The sequence below is a fragment of the Grammomys surdaster genome, unplaced genomic scaffold, assembly GCF_004785775.1.
Source record: "Grammomys surdaster isolate TR1022 unplaced genomic scaffold, NIH_TR_1.0 66, whole genome shotgun sequence".
NCBI classification, from domain to species: domain Eukaryota; kingdom Metazoa; phylum Chordata; class Mammalia; order Rodentia; family Muridae; genus Grammomys; species Grammomys surdaster.
The window spans coordinates 6,101,733-6,125,153 of record NW_021604568.1 but is presented as its reverse complement, the minus strand read 5'-3'; the positions used below and the strand labels follow the sequence as shown (position 1 = coordinate 6,125,153).

General features: G+C 46.3%; 1 protein-coding gene across 2 annotated transcripts in view; it reads right to left on the bottom strand.

Moving 5' to 3' along the window:
- Sufu (SUFU negative regulator of hedgehog signaling) overlaps positions 1-23,421 on the bottom strand; it is a 101,479-nt gene that overhangs the window by 73,779 nt on the left and 4,279 nt on the right. For both annotated transcript variants that reach the window (XM_028774847.1, XM_028774849.1), the window contains exon 2: positions 23,194-23,328. In XM_028774847.1, coding sequence (XP_028630680.1) covers positions 23,194-23,328 — 135 coding nt within the window. The remainder of the gene's footprint in view (positions 1-23,193; positions 23,329-23,421) is intronic.

Below are 23,421 nucleotides of genomic sequence, written 5' to 3'. Positions count from 1 at the left end.
GTCTCTCCCCTCAGCCCCTCACAGTCTCTCCCCTCAGCCCCTCACATAGTCTCTCCCCTCAGCCCCTCACACAGTCTCTCCCCTCAGCCCCTCACAGTCTCTCCCCTCAGCCCTTCAGTCTCTCCCCTCAGCCCCTCACAGTCTCTCCCCTCAGCCCCTCACAGTCTCTCCCCTCAGCCCCTCTCCCATTTTCTTCTGAGAGGGTGGAGCCCCTCCCCCGACCCCTCCCACCCTGGCACATCAAGTCTCTCCATGGCTAGGTACATCCTCTCCCACTGAGGCCAGACAAGGCAGCCCAGATAGAATGTGTTCCACAGACAGACAACTGCTTTAGGGATAACCCTCGGTCCAGTTGCTCAGCCCACATGAAGACCATGCTGCACATCTGCTACATATGCGAGGGAGGCCTAGGTCCAGCCTATGTGTGTTCTTTGGTTGGTGGGTCAGTCTCTGAGAGCGTCCAAGAGTCCTTCTTTCATTTTTAATAGTGGATCTAAATAGAGAGATGGCTCAGCTAGTTAAGAGCACAGGCTGCTCTTCCAGAGGACCTGGGTTTGATTCCCAGGACCCACATGGTGGTTCACAACTATCTGTAACTCCATTTCCAGGAGATACGTTGTGCTTTTTCCTAACCTCTGAGGGGACTATATGTATTCATGTAGGGAAAACACTCACAAATTAAGAAATATCAATGATAAACAAATAAGTCTAATTTAAAAATTAAAAATAACAGTGCTTGTGCTTTGTTGAACTGGTGAACAAAGGCATGAAAAACAGGTAGAAAAGTGAATCCTCTTTGCAGCTCAGAACCCAGTATGAGTCTTGATACACACTTAACATGATGACACTTAACATGACGATGGTTTTGATAATGAGGTTGGCTCTATAAAGAGCTTATAATTAAAAAAAAATCCAAACAAAATCAAACTGATGCAACATTGTTATGTGGAAACAAAGCAAACAACACTATTCATTTGTGTGGAAGCCACACAGGAAGGTTAACCTGGAAAGGAGACAAGATGCCGACAACAGTAGTGTGAATCAGACAGGAAAGGCTAGAGGCAGTAGAGGGTTTTTTGTTGTTGTTGTTGTTGTTGTTGTTTCACTTTTCCTATAGTTATAATTGCAGCCACACTAGTATCTTCACATATTCAAAGCAAGCAATTAGGGACACTCTCACTGTTTCAAATGAACCCATAACCACCATGAAGAGAAGTCAACTAAGGAAGCTTTGGATACAATTTGTTGGCCATGTATCTTCAGGGGAAAGACAGAAGAACAGAAAGCAAACATTAAACTCTAACAAGCTGGTCTATTGTTACATTAGTATAGGTTAGTAATTCTGAAACTACCCTAGTGTTAATGTATTGAGGGTAAGAAGAGTTGGGATTTCTCTCTGTCAGAGAAGTTAAACACTAGTAAGCAAAATCATGATTTAAAAAGCTGGACAGGCGAGCTGAAGAGATGACTCAGTGGTTAAGAGCACTAACTGCTCTTCCCGAGGTCCTGAGTTCAATTCCCAGCAACCACATGGTGGCTCACAACCATGTGATCTGATGCCTTCTTCTGGTGTGTCTGAAGACAGCCAGTTTATTCATATAAATAAATCTTAAAAAAAAAAAAAAAAGCTGGCCAGGGGCTGGAGAGATGGCTCAGTAGTGAAGGGCACTTCAGTCCCCAGCACCCACGTGGTGGCTCCCAACCATCTATAACTCCACTTCCAGAGGAACTCTTCTGACCTTTGCAGGCACCAGGCATGCACAAAGTGCATTCACATAAATAAATGTAAAACAACCATACACATAATTTTTTTAAATATTAAAAAAAAAAGAGGTGGGCTGGAGAGATAGCCAGGCAATTAGCAGCACGTGCTCTGCGCTCATGAGGTCGCGGCTCAGAGCATCCACGCGACAAACCCTAAGGACAGAAGAGTTTTGGAAGGGAAGCATCTTAACAAATCCATGGTACAGCGAGACTTTGTCTAGGAAAAAAAAAAGAAAACTTCTAGGAAGCTACTTAATTCACAGATAATACACAGAGCCGAATGCTTCAAACAGCACCTGGACACAGCAAGAGAAGCTAAGTGCTGGCTATTACTCACAGTAGCAGCTACTAGTTCTGGGAACTCACCATAAGGGAACAATCTTGGAAAAAAGCCTTTGGCATAAACATATTCAGTAGTACTTATAAAACAAAACAAAAAAATAGAAAAAAACCTCCTGCTGTTCTATAAGTAGGGGCTTATATAAGGTCTGGTGCTTTATTAGGACACCCCTAGGACTAAAGGCCAGAGCTAGCAGGAAGCAGACTGGCCTGTGAGCACTGAGAAGCAAAGGGCTCTCTGCACCTCCACCTGAGGAGGAACAACCAGGATACATGCAAACCCCACACTAGAAGCTCTACTGTTACCATCAGGTAACATGTAAATAGTGCCTCATCAAGTCAAATGGTCACAAAGCTGGAACTTTTATGCATGGCTGGTGGCAATGCAGCTGCTATAGAAAACATGATGGCTGTTTTCAAAAAGTGAAAGAGAGCCACTGCAATGAGCCAGTAATTCTACCTCTAGGAAGCTACACAAAAGCCTGAAACTCCTCTTGAGTATCCTTGTCGACAGCAGAGTCATTCACCACAGTGCTGAAGGGTTCACAAACACACAGGCAACCCTAGAGCCTAGTGCCAGGTGAGGAGGCAGGAAAGAGCAGATAGGAAACAGTAAGCTGGCATCTGTCCTTCGGAAAGGGAAAAGCAGGATGCGGTGCACAGTCCTAAACTCCCAGCACTTGGGAGGTAGAAGCAGGAGAGTCAGATGACCCTTGGCCACACTGAGATCTTTGTGGCCAACCTGTGTTGTATGAAACTCTGTCTCAAACACAAGCACACACACACAGATTCTCACCCACATGACATGGGTGAATCTTGAGGACATCGTGCTAAGTGAAATAAGCCTGACACATGGGAGCAACCCCACATGCATCAACTTAGACGGGCAACTAGAGTAGTCAGAGTCAGACAGAAGGTAGAACCCTGGTTTCTAGGTGTTGGGAGACATGAAGAATGGGAAACTATCATTTTGAGAGGGTCTAGTTTCAACTGAGAAAATTTTAAAAGTTCCAGAAACTGAAAGTAGTAATGGCCATACACTAATGGAAAACTTAATTTCACTAAACTAAACCTAAACATGCTGGCAATGGTGATTTCCATACCGTGAATATTTTGCCATAAATGAGCATTAAAAAACAAACAAACAAACAAACAAACAAACAAACAAACCATGAAGCAAGGCCAGGCAGTGCACTTATCTTTAATCCTAGCACTTGGGGGCAGAGACAGGCAGATTCCTGAATTCCAGGCCAGGCTGGTCTACAGAGAGAGTTCCAGGACAGCCCAGACTACACATAAAAAAAACCTTGTCTCGGAAAACAAAACAACAACAAAAACCATGATGCAAAAGCTAACAAAAATTATCAAAACTACTTGTGGCTGGATGTAGTGTATTACCTTACTGTTAGCTACTAAGAGGCTGACGCAGGAGGACGAGTCTCAGGAAGATGGACACTCACTCACACCACACTAAATAGATAAATAAATATATAAATGTAATAACAGGTTAAAATAAACAGCTGCTGGGCACAGTGGTGCAAACCTTTAATACCAGCACTTGAGAGGCAGAGGCAAGTAGATCTCTGTGAGTTTCAGACTAGTCTTGCCTACAAAGTGAATTCCAGGATAGCCGAGGATGTTACACAGAGAAATCCTGTCTTAAAAATATAAACATTAAAAAAAAAAATCCAATGGCTGAGGTAGAATGGCAAGTCTGCCAGTGGCAAGAAAGAAGCTGGACAGTGAGGACATCACCCAATAGTCTCACTGTCAACTTCCTTGGCCCAGGGATGCTGCAGGGTGGACCCTAAAGCCAGGCAATTCCGGGATCCCAGTGCGAGGCTGGATAAGAGAAACAGCACAAGCGCAGACTGCCAAGGCCAATGAGCTGGCGCTTGCCCCAGCTCTACCACTTTCTTGTGACCCTCAGGCGAATGTCATGTGCCCAGGTTCCTCATCCACACACAGATAAGGACATTCTCCACACACAGTGACAGACTTTCAACCTCTGGCAGAGAACACCCTATCTTCTCAGGGCCAGCTGGAAGCCCCCTGTCCCCACTGTCTCACACCTTCAGTGTGTGAGGGACTCAGGCTTTGTAGACACGGTCCTTCAAGAATCGTTCACTGGCCAGTTTCTACTTGTTGTGTCTGATTTCCTGAGACATCTTGATACCTACCATCCTCTGAGTGACATCAGCACAGTGGTGGAATTCTGTAAATAACTACTAAATAACCAGAAGCAGAGGGGACATTCTCATTTTGAATTACTCAGAATTACTGATAACATCATTAGCCATTTGGTAACAGTAGTAAAACTTAGCAAAAAAAAAAAAAAAAAAAAAAAAAAAAAAAACTAAAATTTTTGAGATATTATATAGCAATATTCTTCCAGAATTAAGACTTCTTTAAAACTCTGAGTTATATTAAACCACTTTCTATAACCTTTTTAAGAAAGAGAGATGGAAGCTGGTATGGTGCTACGAACTTATAATTTTAGTATTTAGAGAAGTGAAGGCAGGAAGATCAGGAGCTTCAGAGGTTATCTTCAGCTAGTAAATTCAAGGCCAGCCTGGGCTACGTGAGATCCTGTCTCAAAAACAAAAATTAAAAACAAGTGTTGGATGGCAAAGAGGGGTTGGGGAGGAAAAAAAAAAAAAAAAAAAAATCATCCTAGGGCAGAGGCTGACCTGCAGATGGTCACCCTGGGTTCGGTTCCTAGCAAGGTGGGAGAAAGAACTGAGGCGGGGACCACAGAGAGCATGCCCACTCTAGAGCTGAGAGAAGCTAACACTGAGGCTCACATGCTCGCTTTCTGCTACACTCTGTCCAGTCTGATTCATGGCATCCATGTGCCTCACTGGGTAGCCCTTTCCTGAGGCCACACCAGAAGCCAAGGACCACATTCCCACAGCATTCCTCAGGTTTAAAAACAGTAGCTCCCAGCACAGGTCTGGCTAAGAATCCAGGCAGACAAACTCTCCTGTTCCCAATACTTGGCAGCTTAACTCTGCCCTGGGCTTCAGGGAGCAAAGAGCTTCCCAGCCAAGACATAGAATTTAAGAAAAATAAGGGCCAGGAACGGCAGAGCCTTCCTGGAGAGCAGTGGGGCTCAGTCATCCCCCCCAGCCCCACGGAGAGCAGTGGGGCTCAGTCACCCTCCCAGCCCCCAGAGAGCAGTGGGGCTCAGTCAATGCCCCCCCAGCCTCCCGGAGAGCAGTGGGGCTCAGTCAACGCCCCCCCCAGCCTCCCGGAGAACAGTGGGGCTCAGTCAACACCCCCAGTCCCATGGAGAGCAATGGGGCTTCAGTCACCCCCTCAGCCCCCCAGAGAGCAGTGGGGCTCAGTCAACCCCCCTCCCCCCAGCCCCACGGGAAGGTCTGCTAGAGCCTGATCCGTCTATTCCCAGTCACCTCCAGAGGGCAGGCAGTCAGACCCAGGGAAATCTCAAGTCAGCTGGGCAACTATTAAGAACTCTGACATGAAGCCAGGTGTCGTTTTGCATGTACGCCTTTAGGCCCAGCACTTGGGAGGCAGAGGCAGGCGGATCTCTGAGTTCTAAGCCAGTCTGGTCTACAGAGTTCCAGACAGCTAGGGCTATACAGAGAAACCCTGTCTCAAAAAAACCAATAAAGAAAGGAAGGAAGGAAGGAAGGAAGGAAGGAAGGAAGGAAGGAAGGAAGGAAGGAAGGAAGGAAGGAAAGAAGGAAGGAAGGGAGGGAAGGAAGGAAGAAAATTAAAAAAAAAGATAACAGAACTCCAAGAGCCACCATTCCTCAGGCTGACTTAAGTCAACAACCTTACAAACCCTTTAAAAAAAGAAGGCAAGCTGGGCCAGTGATGGCAAGTCGCAGACTGATTTGGGAAGTGAGCCTCTCTCACACAGGTGCATAGCTCAAGGCTTGTTGAACCAGGAGCCAGAGGCCTGCCCAGGAGCCTTCTGTCCACCCACTATCTCCTGCGACTCTGAGCAGCCAGGTGGCTCGAGACACTTGCCGCAGGTAATTCAAGACACAGTCTCCTCAGCACCTCAGCTCCCCAAGGGCAAGGCTGTGCTTCGTGTGTGTGCATGGGGAGGTACAGCATGTCAAGGTTGAGCATCTGTGTGGTGATGACACTTCCTCGGTTTCAGAGATGACCAGACCTTGACATTAAACAACAAACAAGCAACACTAAAGTGTCACGAGTTTTCCTCTTACTGTCAAAGCTGGGTCCAAATACCTTTCTGGTGCTACCCTGGGGTCCCTCCTGCAGCTATCAATCACCTCCATTGTAAGACCCTCACACTAGGACAGAGCCCTGCCTCTGGGAAAGTGTCCCTATAGCCCTGTGTTCCCTATCACCCATGAATTCACTGTTAATTCTTTTCCAAAATGAAACTTAATTTTATTTTAATAATTTTTTTAGACTTTAATACTTTCTATGTATTATGTATGTACACATACCATGTGTGTACCTGGTACTGGAGGTCAGCAGAAGGCATTAGATCCTCGAGAACTAGAGTTATGAATGGTTGTCCTGACTGTCGCATTCTTTTTGAAGCTTTTACTTTTACTATGTATACAGGAGTGTTTTGCCTGAATGTATATATGTGTACCAGGTACATGCCTAGTACTCAAGGAGGACAGAGGAGGGCGTTAGATCCTCTTGATCTGGAGTTCCAGGAGGTTTTTTGAGCTGCCATTGGATGGTAGGAACCAGACCCAAGTGCTCTTAACCACTGAGCCATCTCTCCAATGCTAAGAATCACATTTCTCACACTGCCTGCAGACTGCGTGCTCATCCTGTCCCACACTGGCCTTCCTTCTGTACCTAGAAGGCCTCAAGGTCCCTCCTACTTCAACTTTCACATAGTTGGATGGTCAGGGCTCTAAGCACCATACCTCCAGGGAGCACCCACTACAGAACAATATGATCAGTGTCCCTAGAGTTGTACAACATGACAGTCTTGGCACTAAAGCCTCATACAAACTGATTCAAAACTTCATACAAACCAATACTGGTCCCTGTGAAGTGAACCCTCTCCATCTCAGAACTCTCTTAACACTTGATCCCCACTCAATTTTCAACCTGGCACCTGGACTCTTTAACTATCAATACATTTTCATTTGTCTTCCCCTAAGAATTTAAGACTCAGGGAAGCAGAAACCCTGCCTGCCTTACACTCCAGGACACTCCAGCACTGAGCAGAGCACAGACCTCTCAATAGTGCGCCATGGGAATTTGAGGAACAAGATGAAGAGTGTCCCGATATCGTGTGCAGCACTTAGTCCTTCACTCAAGCCGAGTTAGGCTGCATCCACGCCACACACCACTCCCAGAGAAAGGCTTGATGTGGCCCTGGACAGATTCTGATCTCCAGAGTGGGGGCCTGAATGGAAGAAACTTCCTTACCTGAGCTCAGAGCTCAGACTTCATGCTGAGGCACACTATCCTTTCCTCTGAGGCTAAGAGTCCTTCTGTAAGAACCGGACCCATGGAGTAAAAACCGCCTCCAACTGACTCATTTAGCACATACTGGAGTCATCAAGGAAACATCAATGCATTATATATATATCTGTGAGTTCAAGGCCAGCCTGGTCTACACAATGAGACCCAATATCAAAAGAAAGAAAAGAGCTGGGCGGTGGTGGCGCATGCCTTTAATCCCAGCACTTGGAAGGCAGAGACAGGTGGATTTCTGAGTTTGAGGCCAGCCTGGTCTACAGAGTGAGTTCCAGGACAGCCAGGACTACACAGAAAAACCCTGTCTTGAAAAACAAAAAAAAACAAAAAAAAAAAAAAAGAAAAAAGAAAAGAAAGAGAGGAGGGAAGAAGGAGGAGGGAGGGAGGGAAGTGGAAAGAAGCAGTCAGAGAAGGCCTTGAGGGAGACCTAAGGAGTGCAGGAGTCAGGGTGAGGCTATCTATAGGCAGAGCTCTCCAGGTCTGACAGCCAAGTGCAAAGGCCTTAAGATAGAAGAGAGAGCAGGGAGCAGAGGGAGGGAGGACAAGAGCAGCAGAGGAAGAGGCAGAAGTGCTGGACCCTGAAGGCTACATATGCCTACGGCTTTACTCGAGCACAGCAGGACACAGCAGGACATACTATGCATACAGTCCCTGGTCAAAGACTGAGCGCCAAACTAACAGGTCCCCATCACCAACATTTCTAGAAATCTCTAACTCCATAGGCTCAGCTGCTGCCTTCCTTCTGGTCTTTTCTCTATGTAAAACCCCTGGTTACAAGAATGAAAAATGTCCAGACAAGGGTGGGGATCCAATGTCTGCAACCTGATCCTGGAAATGAGCAGGAAGGAGACTGAGTTTGGGCACGCTGTAATGTCGCCTGTCAATCTTCACTAAGCAGTTCTCTGTCTACCAGCCAAGCCTTCAGAGGTGCTCGGGAGTCCTATCTGCCAGCAGAAGATGGAGCCAGCCAGCTGGATGAGACTGAACACAGAAGCTCTTACATCTCACAGCCGTGACCCCTGAGCTCTGACCTCACACCCGGGAAGGCAGGGCTCTCAACAGCACTGGGGATCACCTGAAAGCCAGTTCTGGAAATCATGAACAGCTCTTTGATTTGAGTGGTCTTCTTGAGGCAACGCTGATTCTATGAGCAGGGTCTGTGACCCCTAAACAACGGGAATGGGAAAAGAAGGACCTTTGAGGGTTACATCAGAAGTCTGGAGCCCAGTGTGCTCCACTTTCTAGGAAGCTGTTATAAACCCAAGTCCTCACTGTCAAATGGCCAACTGGCCTCTCCTCAAATCTAGGCTAACCACACTTCTAAGCCTCTGGATTCCTTCTCTATAAGGCCTAAGGCACGAACTCTACAAGAAGAGACAGTCGGGCGCCATGAGGACCTACGGCTCTAAAGTGGTAACAAGTCCACCTCCTACAAAGAGACTTCAGCCAAAAGACAGGCAGTGAAGAGCAGGATTGGGTGTGTTGTTCATTATCAGGAACCTCAGGCTCAGAACCTGTCCAACAATGACGCTCTATACAGTGAAGAAATGCCTGGCCCTCCAAAGACATCTCAAGATTCATGCTGGGTAGAAATCAGCTGGGCCTGCCAACCTATCACCTGGTAGACCTGTGCCAGGAAGGGCAGCAGGTCATCCTTTCTTCTAAGTCTGAACACCATGTATTACATCACTTGACTTTCTATAAGCCTGACCTAGAATGTAGTCTATTTCAGCAGCTAGACTTACCCACCATGGCATTTGTGTGCATGTCTGTGAATATTTTGTGTATCTTGAGAGAAAGCTCAGCTGTTAGGAGCATTTGCTGCTCTTGCAGAGGATCCGAGCTCAGTTTCTAGTGCCCACATCAGGCAGTAGCTCACAACAGACTGTAGCTCCACCCCCATCTTTTGGCCTCTGTGGGTACCCACCAACACATAAACACACATACATGCAAACAAACACATTTATAAATATTTGATTTAAATATAGGTTCCTGCTGGTTACAAATTTGTGATCCTTGTGTCTCTACTTCCCCAGTGCTGGGATTACAGACATGCCACCATGTCTAGCCTTATACTGACCTTTTAAAGGGAAAAATGACATGATCAACATATCATCAAGATTGCTACAACCAAGCACGAAAGTGCATTTATGATTTTATTTAAAGATTCTAGGAGTCAGTAGACCATGTGTGTAATATTAGCACCAGGAGGCTGATGCAGGAGGATTTCTAAAGGTCAAGGATGGCCTGGGTGTACGAGTCACAGTTCTCTAGAAAAACAGGACTAACAGGATGAGAGAGAGAGAGAGAGAGAGAGAGAGAGAGAGAGAGGTTGATTTATTAGAGCAGCTTTGAAAGGCTGTAGCCCAGCCAGTCCAACAATGGCTGTCTACCAACAGAAAGTCGAAGAATCCAGTAGCTGTTCAGTCCAAGAGGCTAGATGTCTCAGCTGGTCTTCAGTATACACCAGAATCATAATGAAGTAAGCTCTGGTGGCTGGAAAGATGGCTCAGCAGTTAAGAGCACTGGCTGTTCTTCCAGAAGACCTGCGTTCAATTCCCAGTACCCACATGATAGTTCACAACTGTCTGTAACTTCAGTTCCAGGGGGTCCCAACACCCTCACATAGACATATATGCAGACAAAACACAAGTGCACATAAAATAAGTATTTTTTAAAAAATAAGGAATATAAAACATTTAAAAAGAAGAAGATAAGAAGGGTCTCCACCTTCTTCATCACCTTGCAGTGATGGAACGTTCTCGCAGTGAGAGTGAGAGGAAACGGGCAAAGAACAGAGCTTCCCTCCCATGTCCTCTATATGGGCTCCCAGAGCAACGGTGGGCCCCCAACTTCATCAGACCCAGACTAAAGGTGGGCTGCCCATTTCAAATGATTTAATTAGGAAAATCCCTCACAGGTGCACCCATTGCTTGGGTTTTAGTTATTTCCAGATGTAGTCACCTTGGCAACCAAGAACAACCATCACATTGGGTATATAACCAAGACCTTGTCTTAAAACAAAAGTAAATAATAACAGTAACAGTCAGGCATAGTGGTTCAAAGCCTTAACTCCACCACTCATGGACAGGAAGGCAGGAAGATCTGGGATTCAAGGATAGCCGTAGCTATACAGCAAGCTGAGGCCTGGGCTACAACTTAAATGCTGTCAGTATTAACTGAGAAGTGGGCAATGGCTCAGCGAGTACAATGTTCTCTAGCACTCTGTACCTAGAGCCACAGAGGGAAGATGAACACAAGGTTGCACGGTGACCCGAATATGCTGTCCTCACAGGCAAATGTGTGCTCTCAGGCTCTAGCTTCTGTGGGCAAGGTGAAGTTGAGAACAGTTAGCCAAGGGGCAGAGAAGCCTTGGAAGAAGTCAGGTCTCCACAGGGACTCACAAGGAGCTGGGGCAGTGGTCACTCCCTACTGTGTTTAGGGGTCAGAACAAAGGATCACAAACAAAGGTAGAGGATTATAGGTCCTCCCTCCATGCTCTAACTTCCAACTCTGAGAACAATGGGCGGAACAGGAAAAGGCCAGGCCAGGCAGTTGTAGATTCTGTCTTTTTTGAGATGGTTCAGCTGAGACAAGGAAAGTCTAAGATGGGTTGAGACTTCAACAGAGCACAATCCAGACACTTCTCATGGACAAGGTTATGTCCAATAGGCTCCGAGGGGACAAGTTTGCAGACCAGTCTCTCTGCAGTCTGTACCAGAGCACACCCCCGGTGGGCCTCGGACCTCCCTTGGGCTACGGCTGTGCACCCCAGAGTCAGCTGTCTTTCATTGCTTTTTCTCCCTCAGTGAAGAAAAATAAAGTGTAGGATTCATGAGCCAGCTCCAACTACAACAGAGACCTAAGGCTTCAGGGATGGGCTTCTTCCCCAGCATCTGCACAGGAGCTTCCTCACTCAGAGGCTTCAAAGGTCAACTAGAGGGTGGGGATGTAGCCTTACCTACAGAGGTATTTTCTCAGTTGCGGTTGCCTCTTCCCAGGTGACAAGCTGACAAAACACTAACCCCTACACCATGTAAAGGTGGGAAGAGAGAACCGACCCCATCAAGTTGCTCTCTGGCGGCCATACACGTGTTACAGTATGTATACACACACTAAACAAGATAAAACAATGTTCAAAACTCGGGACTAAGAGGGACTTGGTGGTAGAGCTTGTGCTTAGTGTATGCAAGGGCTTAGGGTTGATTCCTAGAACACAGAATGGTGAGAGAATGTACCATATTACACTTACACAATGGAATATTACTTGCAGAAAAAAGAAAGCTCGCCACTGCTCCACAAAAGGTATGGAGAAGCCTTAAGTGCGTATTAGTTAGTGAGATAAAGCCAGGCTGAAGAGGGCTATGTACTCTGATTCCAATTAGACAGCACTTTCAAAAGGGAAAGCTATAGAGACAAAAGGTCAGTGGTTGCCAGTGGCTAGCAGGAGGGATGACTAAACAGAGCCAGGAAACTTCTAGAGACAGTCAAACTACTGTGTATGGCCCTTTGAGGGTAGACAGGTAAAGGACACAGGTTTTCCAAACCCAAATGACTGTACAGTCCAGAGAGAACTTTTGAGAATTCTGTCCATGCTGACCTTTAACTAATAATAAGTTATCAGTACTATAACGTATCACACACAGAAGGAGGCGATTCTGAAACTTTGTTTTTGGTGGAAGCCAGCCTTGAACTCATCCTGGAGTTCTGGGATTACAGGTATACAGCCAAGTCTGCTCAATTTGTCACAAGCCTAAAGCTCATCTAAAAGAACAAGTCTAGCCAGACATGGTGTTCACCTATTTCATCTCGGCACCCAGAAGGCAGAGGCAGGCTGATCTCTATGAGTTCAAGGCCATCCAGGGTACACAATGAGATCCTATTTAAAAAAAAAAAAAAAAGAATTATGGTAGGACTGGAGTGGAGAGTACTAGCTGCTCTTCCAGAGGACCCAGATTTGATTCCCAGTCCCATATGACAGATTGTAACTGTCTCTAACTCCATTTCCAGGGGATCCTACATCCTCATTCTAGTCTCTGTGGAAATACACATTTGGCATACATTCACACACACTCTCTTTTTCTCTCTCATACACACACACACACACACACACACACACACACACACGTAAATAAAAACAATAAAAATAAATCTCAAAGTAAAGCATCCATGTATGTGTGTGCATGTTTGTCCCTGTATGCATGTGTGAGAGTGTATCTGTGTGTACATGTAACTGAATATAAAAACAGAAGAAAAAGATCTTCTGGGTATCAACACATCTTGGGGGCATCGTGAGACTGCGGCACATTATATAACTTGGGCTCCCCTAGAGCTCACTGTGTAGCGCAGGTTGGCTTCAAACTTACAGTCCTCCTATGTCAGCCTCCCAAGTGCTGGCCTTAGAGGAATGGGCCAGACCTGGTTGAAGGGACTCTAGCTGACTCAAACATGGCTAGCATGGCTCTGGCAGGCCTTGTCTTCTCCCCCATTCCCTCTGCCTTGCTAAAAAAAATATTAGATTACATTCCTAAAGCTGGCCACCGAGGTCTACTTCCTTATTTGGCCAGCCTATCTCCTCTCTATCCAGACACAGTCCTTTGTGTCAGCCCTCCCCTCCCATCACCCCTGACAAATATCCCTCTCCTTTGTTCCCGTCCTCTTCTTCATCCTCTCATCTGTCTTCTTCTCTTATCCCTTTGTCTCTCTGGGGCAAATAAATCTCCTTTGTAGAGAACTTGGTCTTGGTGTCCTAAGCTGATATCCTTCCCTTTCAGTTGTTGGTCTGTATTTATTTTTAGTTTATGAGTATGGATGTTTTGCTTGTAGATATGTGTGTGTATCACATGCATGTTTAGCGCCTGCAGAGGCCAGGAAATGGTGTTAGATCTCCTGGACCTGTAGCTACAGATGGTTGTGAACTGCCATATAAGTGACAAGAACTGAACACAGGTGGTCCTCTGTAAGAACAGCAGGTCCTCTTAACCAATGAGCCATCTATGTGGTTCATTTGATTTTGTTTTATTTTATTTTGATTAAAAGTTGAGATCTGCCGGGCGGTGGTGGCGCACGCCTTTAATCCCAGCACTTGGGAGGCAGAGGCAGGCGGATTTCTGAGTTCGAGGCCAGCCTGGTTTACAGAGTGAGTTCCAGGACAGCCAGGACTACACAGAGAAACCCTGTCTCGAAAAACCAAAAAAAACTTGAGATCTTACTGGATATGGTGGCTTACATTTATAGTCCTTCCACTCTAGAGGAGGCAGGAGGATTGCTATGGGCTTCAGGGTAGCCTGGGCCTTTCCCGCCAAAACAAGAGTCTAAGTTACCCAGGCAAGCCCCAGGCTTGCTAAGCACATACTCTACAAACTCACACATCCTCCTGCCTCAGCATGAGCCACCATGCCCACTTCCAGCACATCTTTATAACTCATCTCAGATTAGTTCTGCTTAGCCAGATTGGAAAGTGCACCTCACAGCTACAGGAAACCTCAGAAAAAAAACATCAGACCTGGCCAAGACATGCTGTGGGCTTGTGGAATAGTGGACATATTCCTGACCACACAAGAAGTATAGCCATGTCAATTTGCCAACCAAGCCAGTAACATATCATGTCACCACTGTGCATTAGAGGTGTAGACATCCCAGGTAACTTTCTGAAAATACACAATAGGGTTATAGAAGCTATGACTGAAGAGATGACACGAGATCCTGTAACCACGGTCCAGCTGTCACCAGTGTCTAACTGGTCCATGGCCATGACCCAGCAAGACTTTCCTCTCTACAGAGTGGCTTCAACCTCCAGCTTGACACTTTCCTGACAGGCACGTCCTGGTTAACTCTACTCAGTCATGATCGAACTGTTAGCTCACGACACCTCTGAATTTAGGTGCATAGCTTTATTTACTTAGAAAGTATCTTGTCTACTCTAGAAGTTGTTTCTCGTTCTGAGCCTCCTGATGGTGCTACACAGGCGGCGGTGTCTACACTCGTGAGATGTAGTGCCATCCTGCCGCCGCTCTTGCACTCAAAAATGGGGCCAAATGCTTCTTTGTAACATGGGTCAACCAGAGTAAGGCACGGTTTGAAACCCAACTTCACGCAACAGGAAGTAATCAGGTTGAAGGCACAGTTTCCCATTTGTCATCCATCCTCTAAGTACTTACACAGACTTGGAATCCGAATACTTCTTTTGCTACCTAGAAGCTCCCTTATTCATGGCGTCTCTAAGAAGTGTCCCGGTGGGACAGGAGCTCAGCTCCTTTAGGGGCAGGGCCACAGTAGAACCTAATTTTTTATTACTATTACTGCATGTGTGTGTGGAGGTCAGAGGACAACTTCCCAGTCGGTTCTCTCCCTCCACCTTTTCGTAGGTCCCAGGGCTCAAACTCGGTTTATCAGGAGTTACAGATGGTGGTGTAAGCCACTAAGAGGTGGATCCTGGGAAATGAACTTGGATCCTCTGCAAGAGGAGTATACTCTCTTAACAACTGAACCATCTCTTCAGCCTCCGTGTTTCGAATTTAGCATGTTTATTTATGTGTATGTACATATTTATATGACTGTATGCACTGAGTGTGTGTGTGGGCTCATAGAGGCCAAGAGGGTGTTGGATCTCTTGGAGCTAGAGTTGTGGGTGCTAGGAACCAAACACAGGTCCTCTGGAAAACCAGCAAGTGCCCTTAATTGCTGGGTCATCACTCCAGGTGCTAATGTGAATTTTAAAAATGGTTCAGTATCGCTTTGCAGGTGTGTGTGCTGCACACCAGGCAGGTGTGTGTGCTGCACACCAGGAGGTCTCTAGGTCTGAGAGGCGGGTCAGCAAGCTGCAGTTATTTGAAGGGGTAAAGAGATCTCCATCATGACTCAGGTCAGAAAGGCCAAGATCATTCTAGCCTTATCTCAGGGTCAAGACCAAAACTAAGATACCTGAAACAGAAAGTGTAGCTTAGGGAGATAGTTCAGAGACAGAACACAGGAAGGAATTTAGAAGTCAAGGGCCAGAGTCAGCGTTCCAGAATAGGAATGTTGGACAAGGAAGGTGCTGGCAAACTCAGACAACACAGGAAGCATGAAGGCAGGCATTCAGTGTATTAAAGGCAGGCATGGAATGTAAAATGCTTGTCTACCATGCACAAACACAGGTTTGATTCCCCAGCACTGCACAAACATAGGTGGAGCTGAAGATGTAACTCAGTTAAGTGTCAGCCTAGCATCCATGAAGCACTGGGTTTGATCCCCAGCATCCCTAAAACCAGGCATGGTTCAGGGAATACCTATAATTCTGGCACCTGGAAGATAGAGGCAGGAGGATTAAGCATTCTAGATGATCCTCAGATATATAGTTTTCATGGCCAGCCTAGATAATATGAAATCCTGACTCAGGAAAAAGATAGATAGATAGATAGATAGATAGATAGATAGATAGATAGATGATAGATAGATGGATAATAGATAGATAGATAGATGATAGATAGATGGATAATAGAGAGATAGATAGAAGATAGATAGATAGAAGATAGAAGGAAGATAGATAGATAGATAGATAGATAGATAGATAGATAGATAGATAGATAGATAGGTGATAGATAGATAGACAGAGTGAGTGAGTGAGTGAGTGAGTGAGTGAGTGAGTGAGTTAGGGAGAGCACAATGGGTTGCTATGCGACCATGAAAACTTGAGATCATATCCTCATCACCCATGGAAAAGTTGAACAGTGATATAGGCTTGTAGGCCCAGTGGGGTGGGTGGGGAAGCAACAGGTAGGTTCTGAGGGCTTAATGGCTAGCCAGTGTCGCTCAAATAGCAAGCTCCAGGTTCAGTAAGTGTCCTGGCTAGTTTTTATGTCAACTTCACATAAGTTATAGCCATCTGAGGAGGAAGCCTCAACTGACAAAACATCTCCATAAGATCTAGGGAAAGGCAGGCCTGTGGGAGGGACATTTTCTTGGTGATTGATGTAGGAGGGTTCAGTTCCTTGTGAGTGGAAACCACCCTTGAGCAAGCCATAAGGAGTACTCGGCCATGGCTTCTGCATCAGCTCCTGCCTTAAGGTTCCTGCCCTGCTTGGGTCCCTGTTCCGACTTCCTTTGACTGTGATATAAGTGTATAATCAAAATCCACACTTTCCTCCCCGAGATGCTTTTGGCCATGGTGTTTCATCACAGCAATAGGAACTCTAAGACAGTGAGAGATCTTTTCTCAAAAAACTATGATGGAAAATGACAGAGGAAGATAACCCTAGGCGAACAGGCAAGTGTATACACACACATTCAGACTCATAACCCCACACTGCTTTTCTGGTGGACAGGGAAAAAGCAAGTCTCAGAACTGGAAACCTCAGAAGTCTAGGAGCTTGGGGTTCTAGAGAGCTTGCCTAGTACATTCAAAGCCCGGGTCTGAGTCCCAGCACCATAGCAACTACAAAAAATAAGAGGTCTTGCTGAGCCTGCTCAGCAAGTAAAGGTGCTTGCTGCCAAGCCTGACGTAGTTTGGTCCTGGGAATCCATATGGTGGAAAGAGAGTCAATTCATGAAGTTGTCCTCTAACATGTGCACTGGGCACATGTGTCTGTGACATCCCCAAATAAATGTAATCTAAAAAAAAGGTCTAGGCCCCTCCTTAAACTCTCCCCCGTTCATCCTTCCACTCTTCTCAGAGTCTGAATCCCCAGCCGTAGTAGACACTCCCAATTTCACAGTCACCTTGAAACTAAACACCTCTGAGATAAAAGCAAAGGGACCAGGCTTCAGAGTGGCCTGCCTGCCTTCTGCTGAGCCAGCACCCCTTCCTTCCTTAAGCCTGCTCTTCAGCCGCACTATCCTGGGGACCATCAACTGTGCCCTTGTGGAGCTCCAGGGAGGGAGGCAAGCTCAGATCCACTGGGAGGAAGGCCAAGACGTACGCCCAGCAAAGGCAGGGCTCCTACTGGAGACCCTGGCACAGAAAGGGGCATGTTACAGAGCTCCTTTAAGGCAAGCTTTGAGAAAGGAAAGTTAACCTTTCTAAACTGCAGGAGATTGAATCCACAAAATGGCAAAGTTAATCTGTGGCCAGTGTTTCAATAACTAACTTGTAGGGTACGGAATCCAGTGAAGAAGAACAGGAAAGGAAAGAAGGCTTTCCATGGCCTCAGTCACGGCAGCTACAGGAGGCTCACCAGCCACGCCAGCTGCAACTCCAGCCTCAAGTAGGGCCAGAACAACCCCAAATCCACTTGAATATGCCACGTCTGTCAACCAGTCAGCATTTGTAGGGCACAGCCTAGCTCTCCCCTGGTGGTGAAGTGTAGCCCTATGGGTAGGGCCAACATGTGGGGCAATTCCACATGAAGCCAGTCTTTGGAACCAGTCCAGTAATTCTACAGATGACTGCCTCGCAGAATCTCGCAAGAAGTCTGCCTTAGTTCATGAACACATTCTCCAGCCAGGCAGCCTCAAAGGCCTTCCTCAACCTCAGGAACTTTTTGTCCAGTGAGGGCTTCTAGAGGTCCCAGGAGCAGCAGAAATCCTCAGAGAAAGGCACTGAAGCTCCTTCCTCTTCTACAGCCCCCCAACCCCCCAATCTCTCCACTCCATCCATACGTGCCTGGCTACAAAGGAAAAAGCCAGAGCTGCAAGTTTCAAACTAGCACTTGTCAGCTGAGGCCCAGATGTCTGACAGCTCCCAGGTGTGGGGACTGGGAAAGGGCAGTCTCTTCTGCTGAAGGCATTTGTGGGTAGCCTTTCTAGAAAATCCTCATGCTCACCCCGGTTGCTGCTCCAAGATAGAATCTATATCATCTTTCAACTTCAGAAACAGCCTCTTCAAAATCTTCTGGGCTAGGGGTGCAGCTCACTTGGTAGTGTCTGCCTAGCACGCACGAGCCAGGGTTCTCTAGCCCCAGCACCACACAGTCCTGGCTGTGGTAGCATACAGCTGCAACCCCAGCAGTGGGGTGGGGCAGGCAGGAGGGTCTGAAAACCAAGGTCATCCTCAGCAACAAGACGATTCAAAGTAAGTCTGGAGTACATGAGACACTATTTCAAAAAATTAAGACAAGGGCTAGACAGAGGCCTCAGTCAGTTAGGAGCAATGGCTATTCTTCCAAAGGATACAGGTTCAAGTCCCAGCACTCACATGGTGGCTCACAACTATCTGTAACTAAGGTTCCAGGAAATTTGATGCCTGCCCTCTTCTGTCCTCCAGGCTAGACAAATCAATGGTGCACAGACATACGTGCTGGAAAAATGCTATACACATAAAATAAAAACAGATAAGAGCAAAAATGAGGGAGCTGGAAAGATGGCTCAGTGGTTAAGAGCACTGACTGCTCTTTTAGAGGTCCTGAGTTCAATCCCCAGCACCCACATGGTGGCCCTTTTGGTACACTCACAGATATGGGTGTAGACCTGTAGATTAAGCAGGGGCCATAGAGACAGCAGAAGAGAGGGGAGAAGCTGATCAATGGAAATTCAGTTCAAGAAACACCGGGGAGCAACTGTACTGTGGGTGCCTAGAAATAACAAGAGTGCACTGCACTTCTCAGAAAGCTGAAAGGAAGCACATGGGATGTTTTGACCACAAAAGATGAATAAATATGTGAAACAAAGCGATGTAAGCGTTACATAACTTACGTATGTGTCAAAACCCCATGAGATCACAGGCCATAATTTTTATGTTCTTAGACTCTTAGTGTGTAGCTCAGTGGTAGGGTGTGTACCAGTGTGGGGCAGGGGGCTGAGTACAATTCTCAGGATCTAAATATCAATATACATGTGTGTGTGCATATATAAGTAAAAATATATAATGCCCAAATTTAACTTTTTGTTTTTAATTTGTGCAGATGTGTGGTATCATATATGCATATGTCATGTAGGTATGCACATGTGGCATCTCCTTTTATTGGTCTGCACCTTATTTTTTGAAACAGGCCTTCCCACTGGGCCTGGCTCACCATTCAGTGAGACTAACTAGCCCGTGAGCTCCATCTTCTTGTCTCCACCTGCCCAGTGCTATGATTACAGGTGTGCAGCACCATGCCCAGCTTTTTCTGTGGATGCTGGGGAGCCAAACTCAGCTCCTCATGGCCAGCAGTTTGTGCAAACAATTGTTCTCATCCTGTTCCCTCTAATGAATGTGAGGCAAGGAGAAAGCATGGGTGAAATGGCCATACAAGCAATTGTACATCACCTTAGGATTACCAAGCAGGGCTCCTCCCCATCCTCCTGTCTCTGAGCAAGAGGAAATGCCTGTCTCTATCCTCAACAAGCTGTGAGGAAGAGAGAAAGATGTTAGGAGGAGACACAGTAGGAACAAAAAGAAAAACAGCACAACACCATGGAGAGGAACAGACTCAGGGTCACCAGACTGGCTTTTACCTTACCACCTGGATAGCAAACATTGCTGAACTTCAGTGTCTACTTAAGAGGAAACAAGAATTCCTTATGGTGGGGAGGGGACCTGGAGAGATGGTTCAGTGCTTAAGAGTACTTGCAGCTATCTGAGAAAAGCACAGCTCAGTTCCCACCATCCACATCAGATGGCTCACAACTGCCTGTAATGCCAGCTCTAGGGGATCCAACTGCCTCCTCTAGCCTCCACATGTGCACACACACACACACACACAGAATTTTTTTTTTTTTTTGAGAAAGGGTCTCTCTACATAGTTCTGGCTGTCTTGGAACTAATTATGTAGACCAGGCTGGCCTCCTGGGTGCTGGAAATAAAGGTGTGTACCACTACATGTTGGACATTTCCTTATTTATTAATTAACCTGGGAGGACCTAGCATTTTGTGGGTGGTACTACCTTGGTCTGGTGGAGCCAGGTGCTATAAGAAAACAGGCTGAACAAGTCATGAGGAGTAAGCACTCCTCCACGGCCTCTGCATCAGTTCCTGACTCCAGGTTCCTGCCTGGCTGAGTTCTTGTTTTGGCTTCCCTCAAAGAGACTAGGATTCAGGATATGTAAGCCAAGTGAACCCTTTCCTCCCTAAGTGCTTTTGGTCATGGTGTTTTATTACATAGTAACCCTGACTAAAACAGGAGTGTAATGAGGACGAATATGCACATGGTACCATTTCAAGAATGTGGAGATCAGATAGCAACTGTGGAGCTGGTTCTCTCCTTCCCCCTGGGTTCCAGGGAATAAACTCAGGTCACTATCAGGCTTGGAGCAAGTGCCTTTACCTACAAAACCATTTCACTGGCACTGAGTTGTTTAGAGCACTTCCAGAGAAACCAAGGTAGGTGCCCAGTACCCACATCTGGTGGCTCACAACCACCTAGAACTCCAGCTCCAGGGGATCTAGGTCAGCCTTGACTGCAGTGAGTTCCAAGCCAACCTTAGCCACAGAGTGAGAACCTGTCTCCAAAACCCAAAAGAAAACACACAGCACACTCTTTACTTCTTCCTCTGTTTTTATCATCTAGCTCCACTCTAAATACCGTACAGCCAGGTCCCCACTCAGGCAAGACTAAGTCTGTTCCAAGGTTTCTGCTGATCCATTTGGAAGGCTGTGAAGGCAGACATAGATACTACCTCCCATGTGCTAGGGAAGAGGAGGCCTGGCCTCTGAACCTAACAAAAGACAGAGAAAGCTGGCCTGGGCCTGTGGGCAAAGAGTTGGTGTGATATGGTGCAGTGATCTAAGAGTCCAGACTCTGGACTCCAGCTAACACAAATTTCAGTTCCTTTATAATCTAGATGTGAGGCTTAAGTAACTCAGTTTCCTCATCAACACAACAGCAGCAACAACAAGAGAACCGGGTAACAAGGGAGACCTCTTACACTATCCTTCTTCTATCTGGGTGGTGGTCCTTATCCTAGGCCAGTTGAAAAAGTATAACGGGATATTTTCCCCGAAAGTTGGGAGGAGCTAATGTGGGAGGAGTAAGGAGAGGAAGAGGAGAGGAAGAGGAGCAGCTTGGGAGAGACGTAGCAGCCATGGAAAGCCACGTATGTATGGAGAGCAGTCCTGGGTAACAACTTATATCTAGGTTAGTTAATTGGTTAACACTTCTAATTATGTGGGCATCTTGTTATTTGAGCATTTCTAAATATATAAAGTTATTGGATAATCTTTAAACATTAGAGTCTCATTTCTACAGGGTACCGTGTGGATGGTGGGATGGTCTGGGCTCAGCCAAGCATTGTAGAGACAGCATGGAAGATTGGCAGAGCCATCTCCCACACTGGTGTCTCGAGGGTGGCAGGGCTAGTGCTTCTGGCCTACCTGAGCCAAGCAGCAGTGAGAACACGCAGCCACTCATGGCCTCAGGCCTTGCCTAGTCGGGAAGATGGTAGGGCCGTACCTCAAGACAGATCAGGTGCTGTCATTTTAAAATATTACCATAACAAAATAGTAGCAAGGCTCCAACAGGTGATGTATCACAGGCCTTTAATCCCAGATGGATCTCTGTGAACTCGAGGCCAGCCTGGTCTACAGAGTGAGTTCTAGAACATTAAGGGCTACACAGAGAAACCCTGTCTCAAAAACACATAAACAAAAAAGTAGCAAGGCTCTCTTATCCTGACTCTGTACAGATGACTCTGTCCTGACTTTGGAGATGGTAATATGTTAACTTTCTTCCCAGTTTGTTGTAGTTCTTCATATCTTCCATGTTGCTATGCTATACCTACCATGCTGAGGACCTGGGTTTGATCCTGACCTAGGGAGCCAGACTGCCTACATTTAAATCCTAGCTCTGAATCAATCACCCAGTCAATCAATGTTGGCCCCCACACTGCTGAGAAAAGAAATTATGGTATAGAGACTCTTTATGTTTTCTTATTACTAAGCGAGGCAAATATTATCACCTAGTAGTTTTACAGAGTTATGCTGAAAATTAAATTCATTAGTGACACATATGTATAAATGGCTACAAGAGTACCAGGTGCATAATCAGTGATTTAAAATTGTTAGCTTTTATAATTATTCTAATTGTAATTTTGGAGGATTAAATAGTAAGTTAATTATATTTCACTTGGTATCAAAATGTGTTTTGGAATTAAAACATATATTAGTTGATTATAAAGAGAAATTAGGCAGTAAGAAAAAATTTTAACTTTCTATTATTTTAAGTGTATGGGGGGTCTTGGCTACATGTATGTCTGTGTGCCTATTGCTTATGTGTCTACTGCCTACAGAGGCCAGAAGAGGACTGTGGATCTGCTGGAACTAGAGTTAAAAGACAGTTGTGAGCTGCCCTGTGGGTGCTGGGAATTGAACTTGGGTCCTCTGGAAGAGCAGCCAATGCCCTTAACCACTTGAGCCACGGCTAAGCCATCTCTCTAACCCTGAGAGGGGTAAGAGACACAGGACAGCGAACAGCAGATTGGGCTACACACGTGAAGTGGACAACCCAAGCACAGATGAATACAAGGTTGGCGGCACACATCTGGAACCCGTCACTCGGGAGGCTAAGGTGAGAGGATGGAGAGTTCAAGACCAGCTTAAGCAATTCCACAAGCTGCCCCTCCACCACAAATTCAACACCAGCTTGGCCTACAGAGCGAGATCCAGGCTAGCCAACACAGGCAGAAGGTGGAACCACAGAGGTGACACTGGAAAGTGTCACTCCCACAGAACCATCATTCTCACACATATCCAATAGAACCTCAGAAATAGGCTTAGGGTTAAGGAAAGACAGACAGGTGGCAGACACTCACTCATGGACTCTGTTGTCACCATAGAGATCGCTCAGGCCAAAGCTGATGTAGTGCCAATGCTCAGGAATGTTGGCAGAAGGACTCCCCATATTTCTGTACATGCTAACATAATCCAAAGGGTCTGGACCACCCAACCTGCAAAAGACAAAAGACAAGGTGTCAGTTTAAACCTGAAAACCAGGAACTATCAAGTAGGAGGTTCTGCTCTACAAACCCAAAAGCCCCATC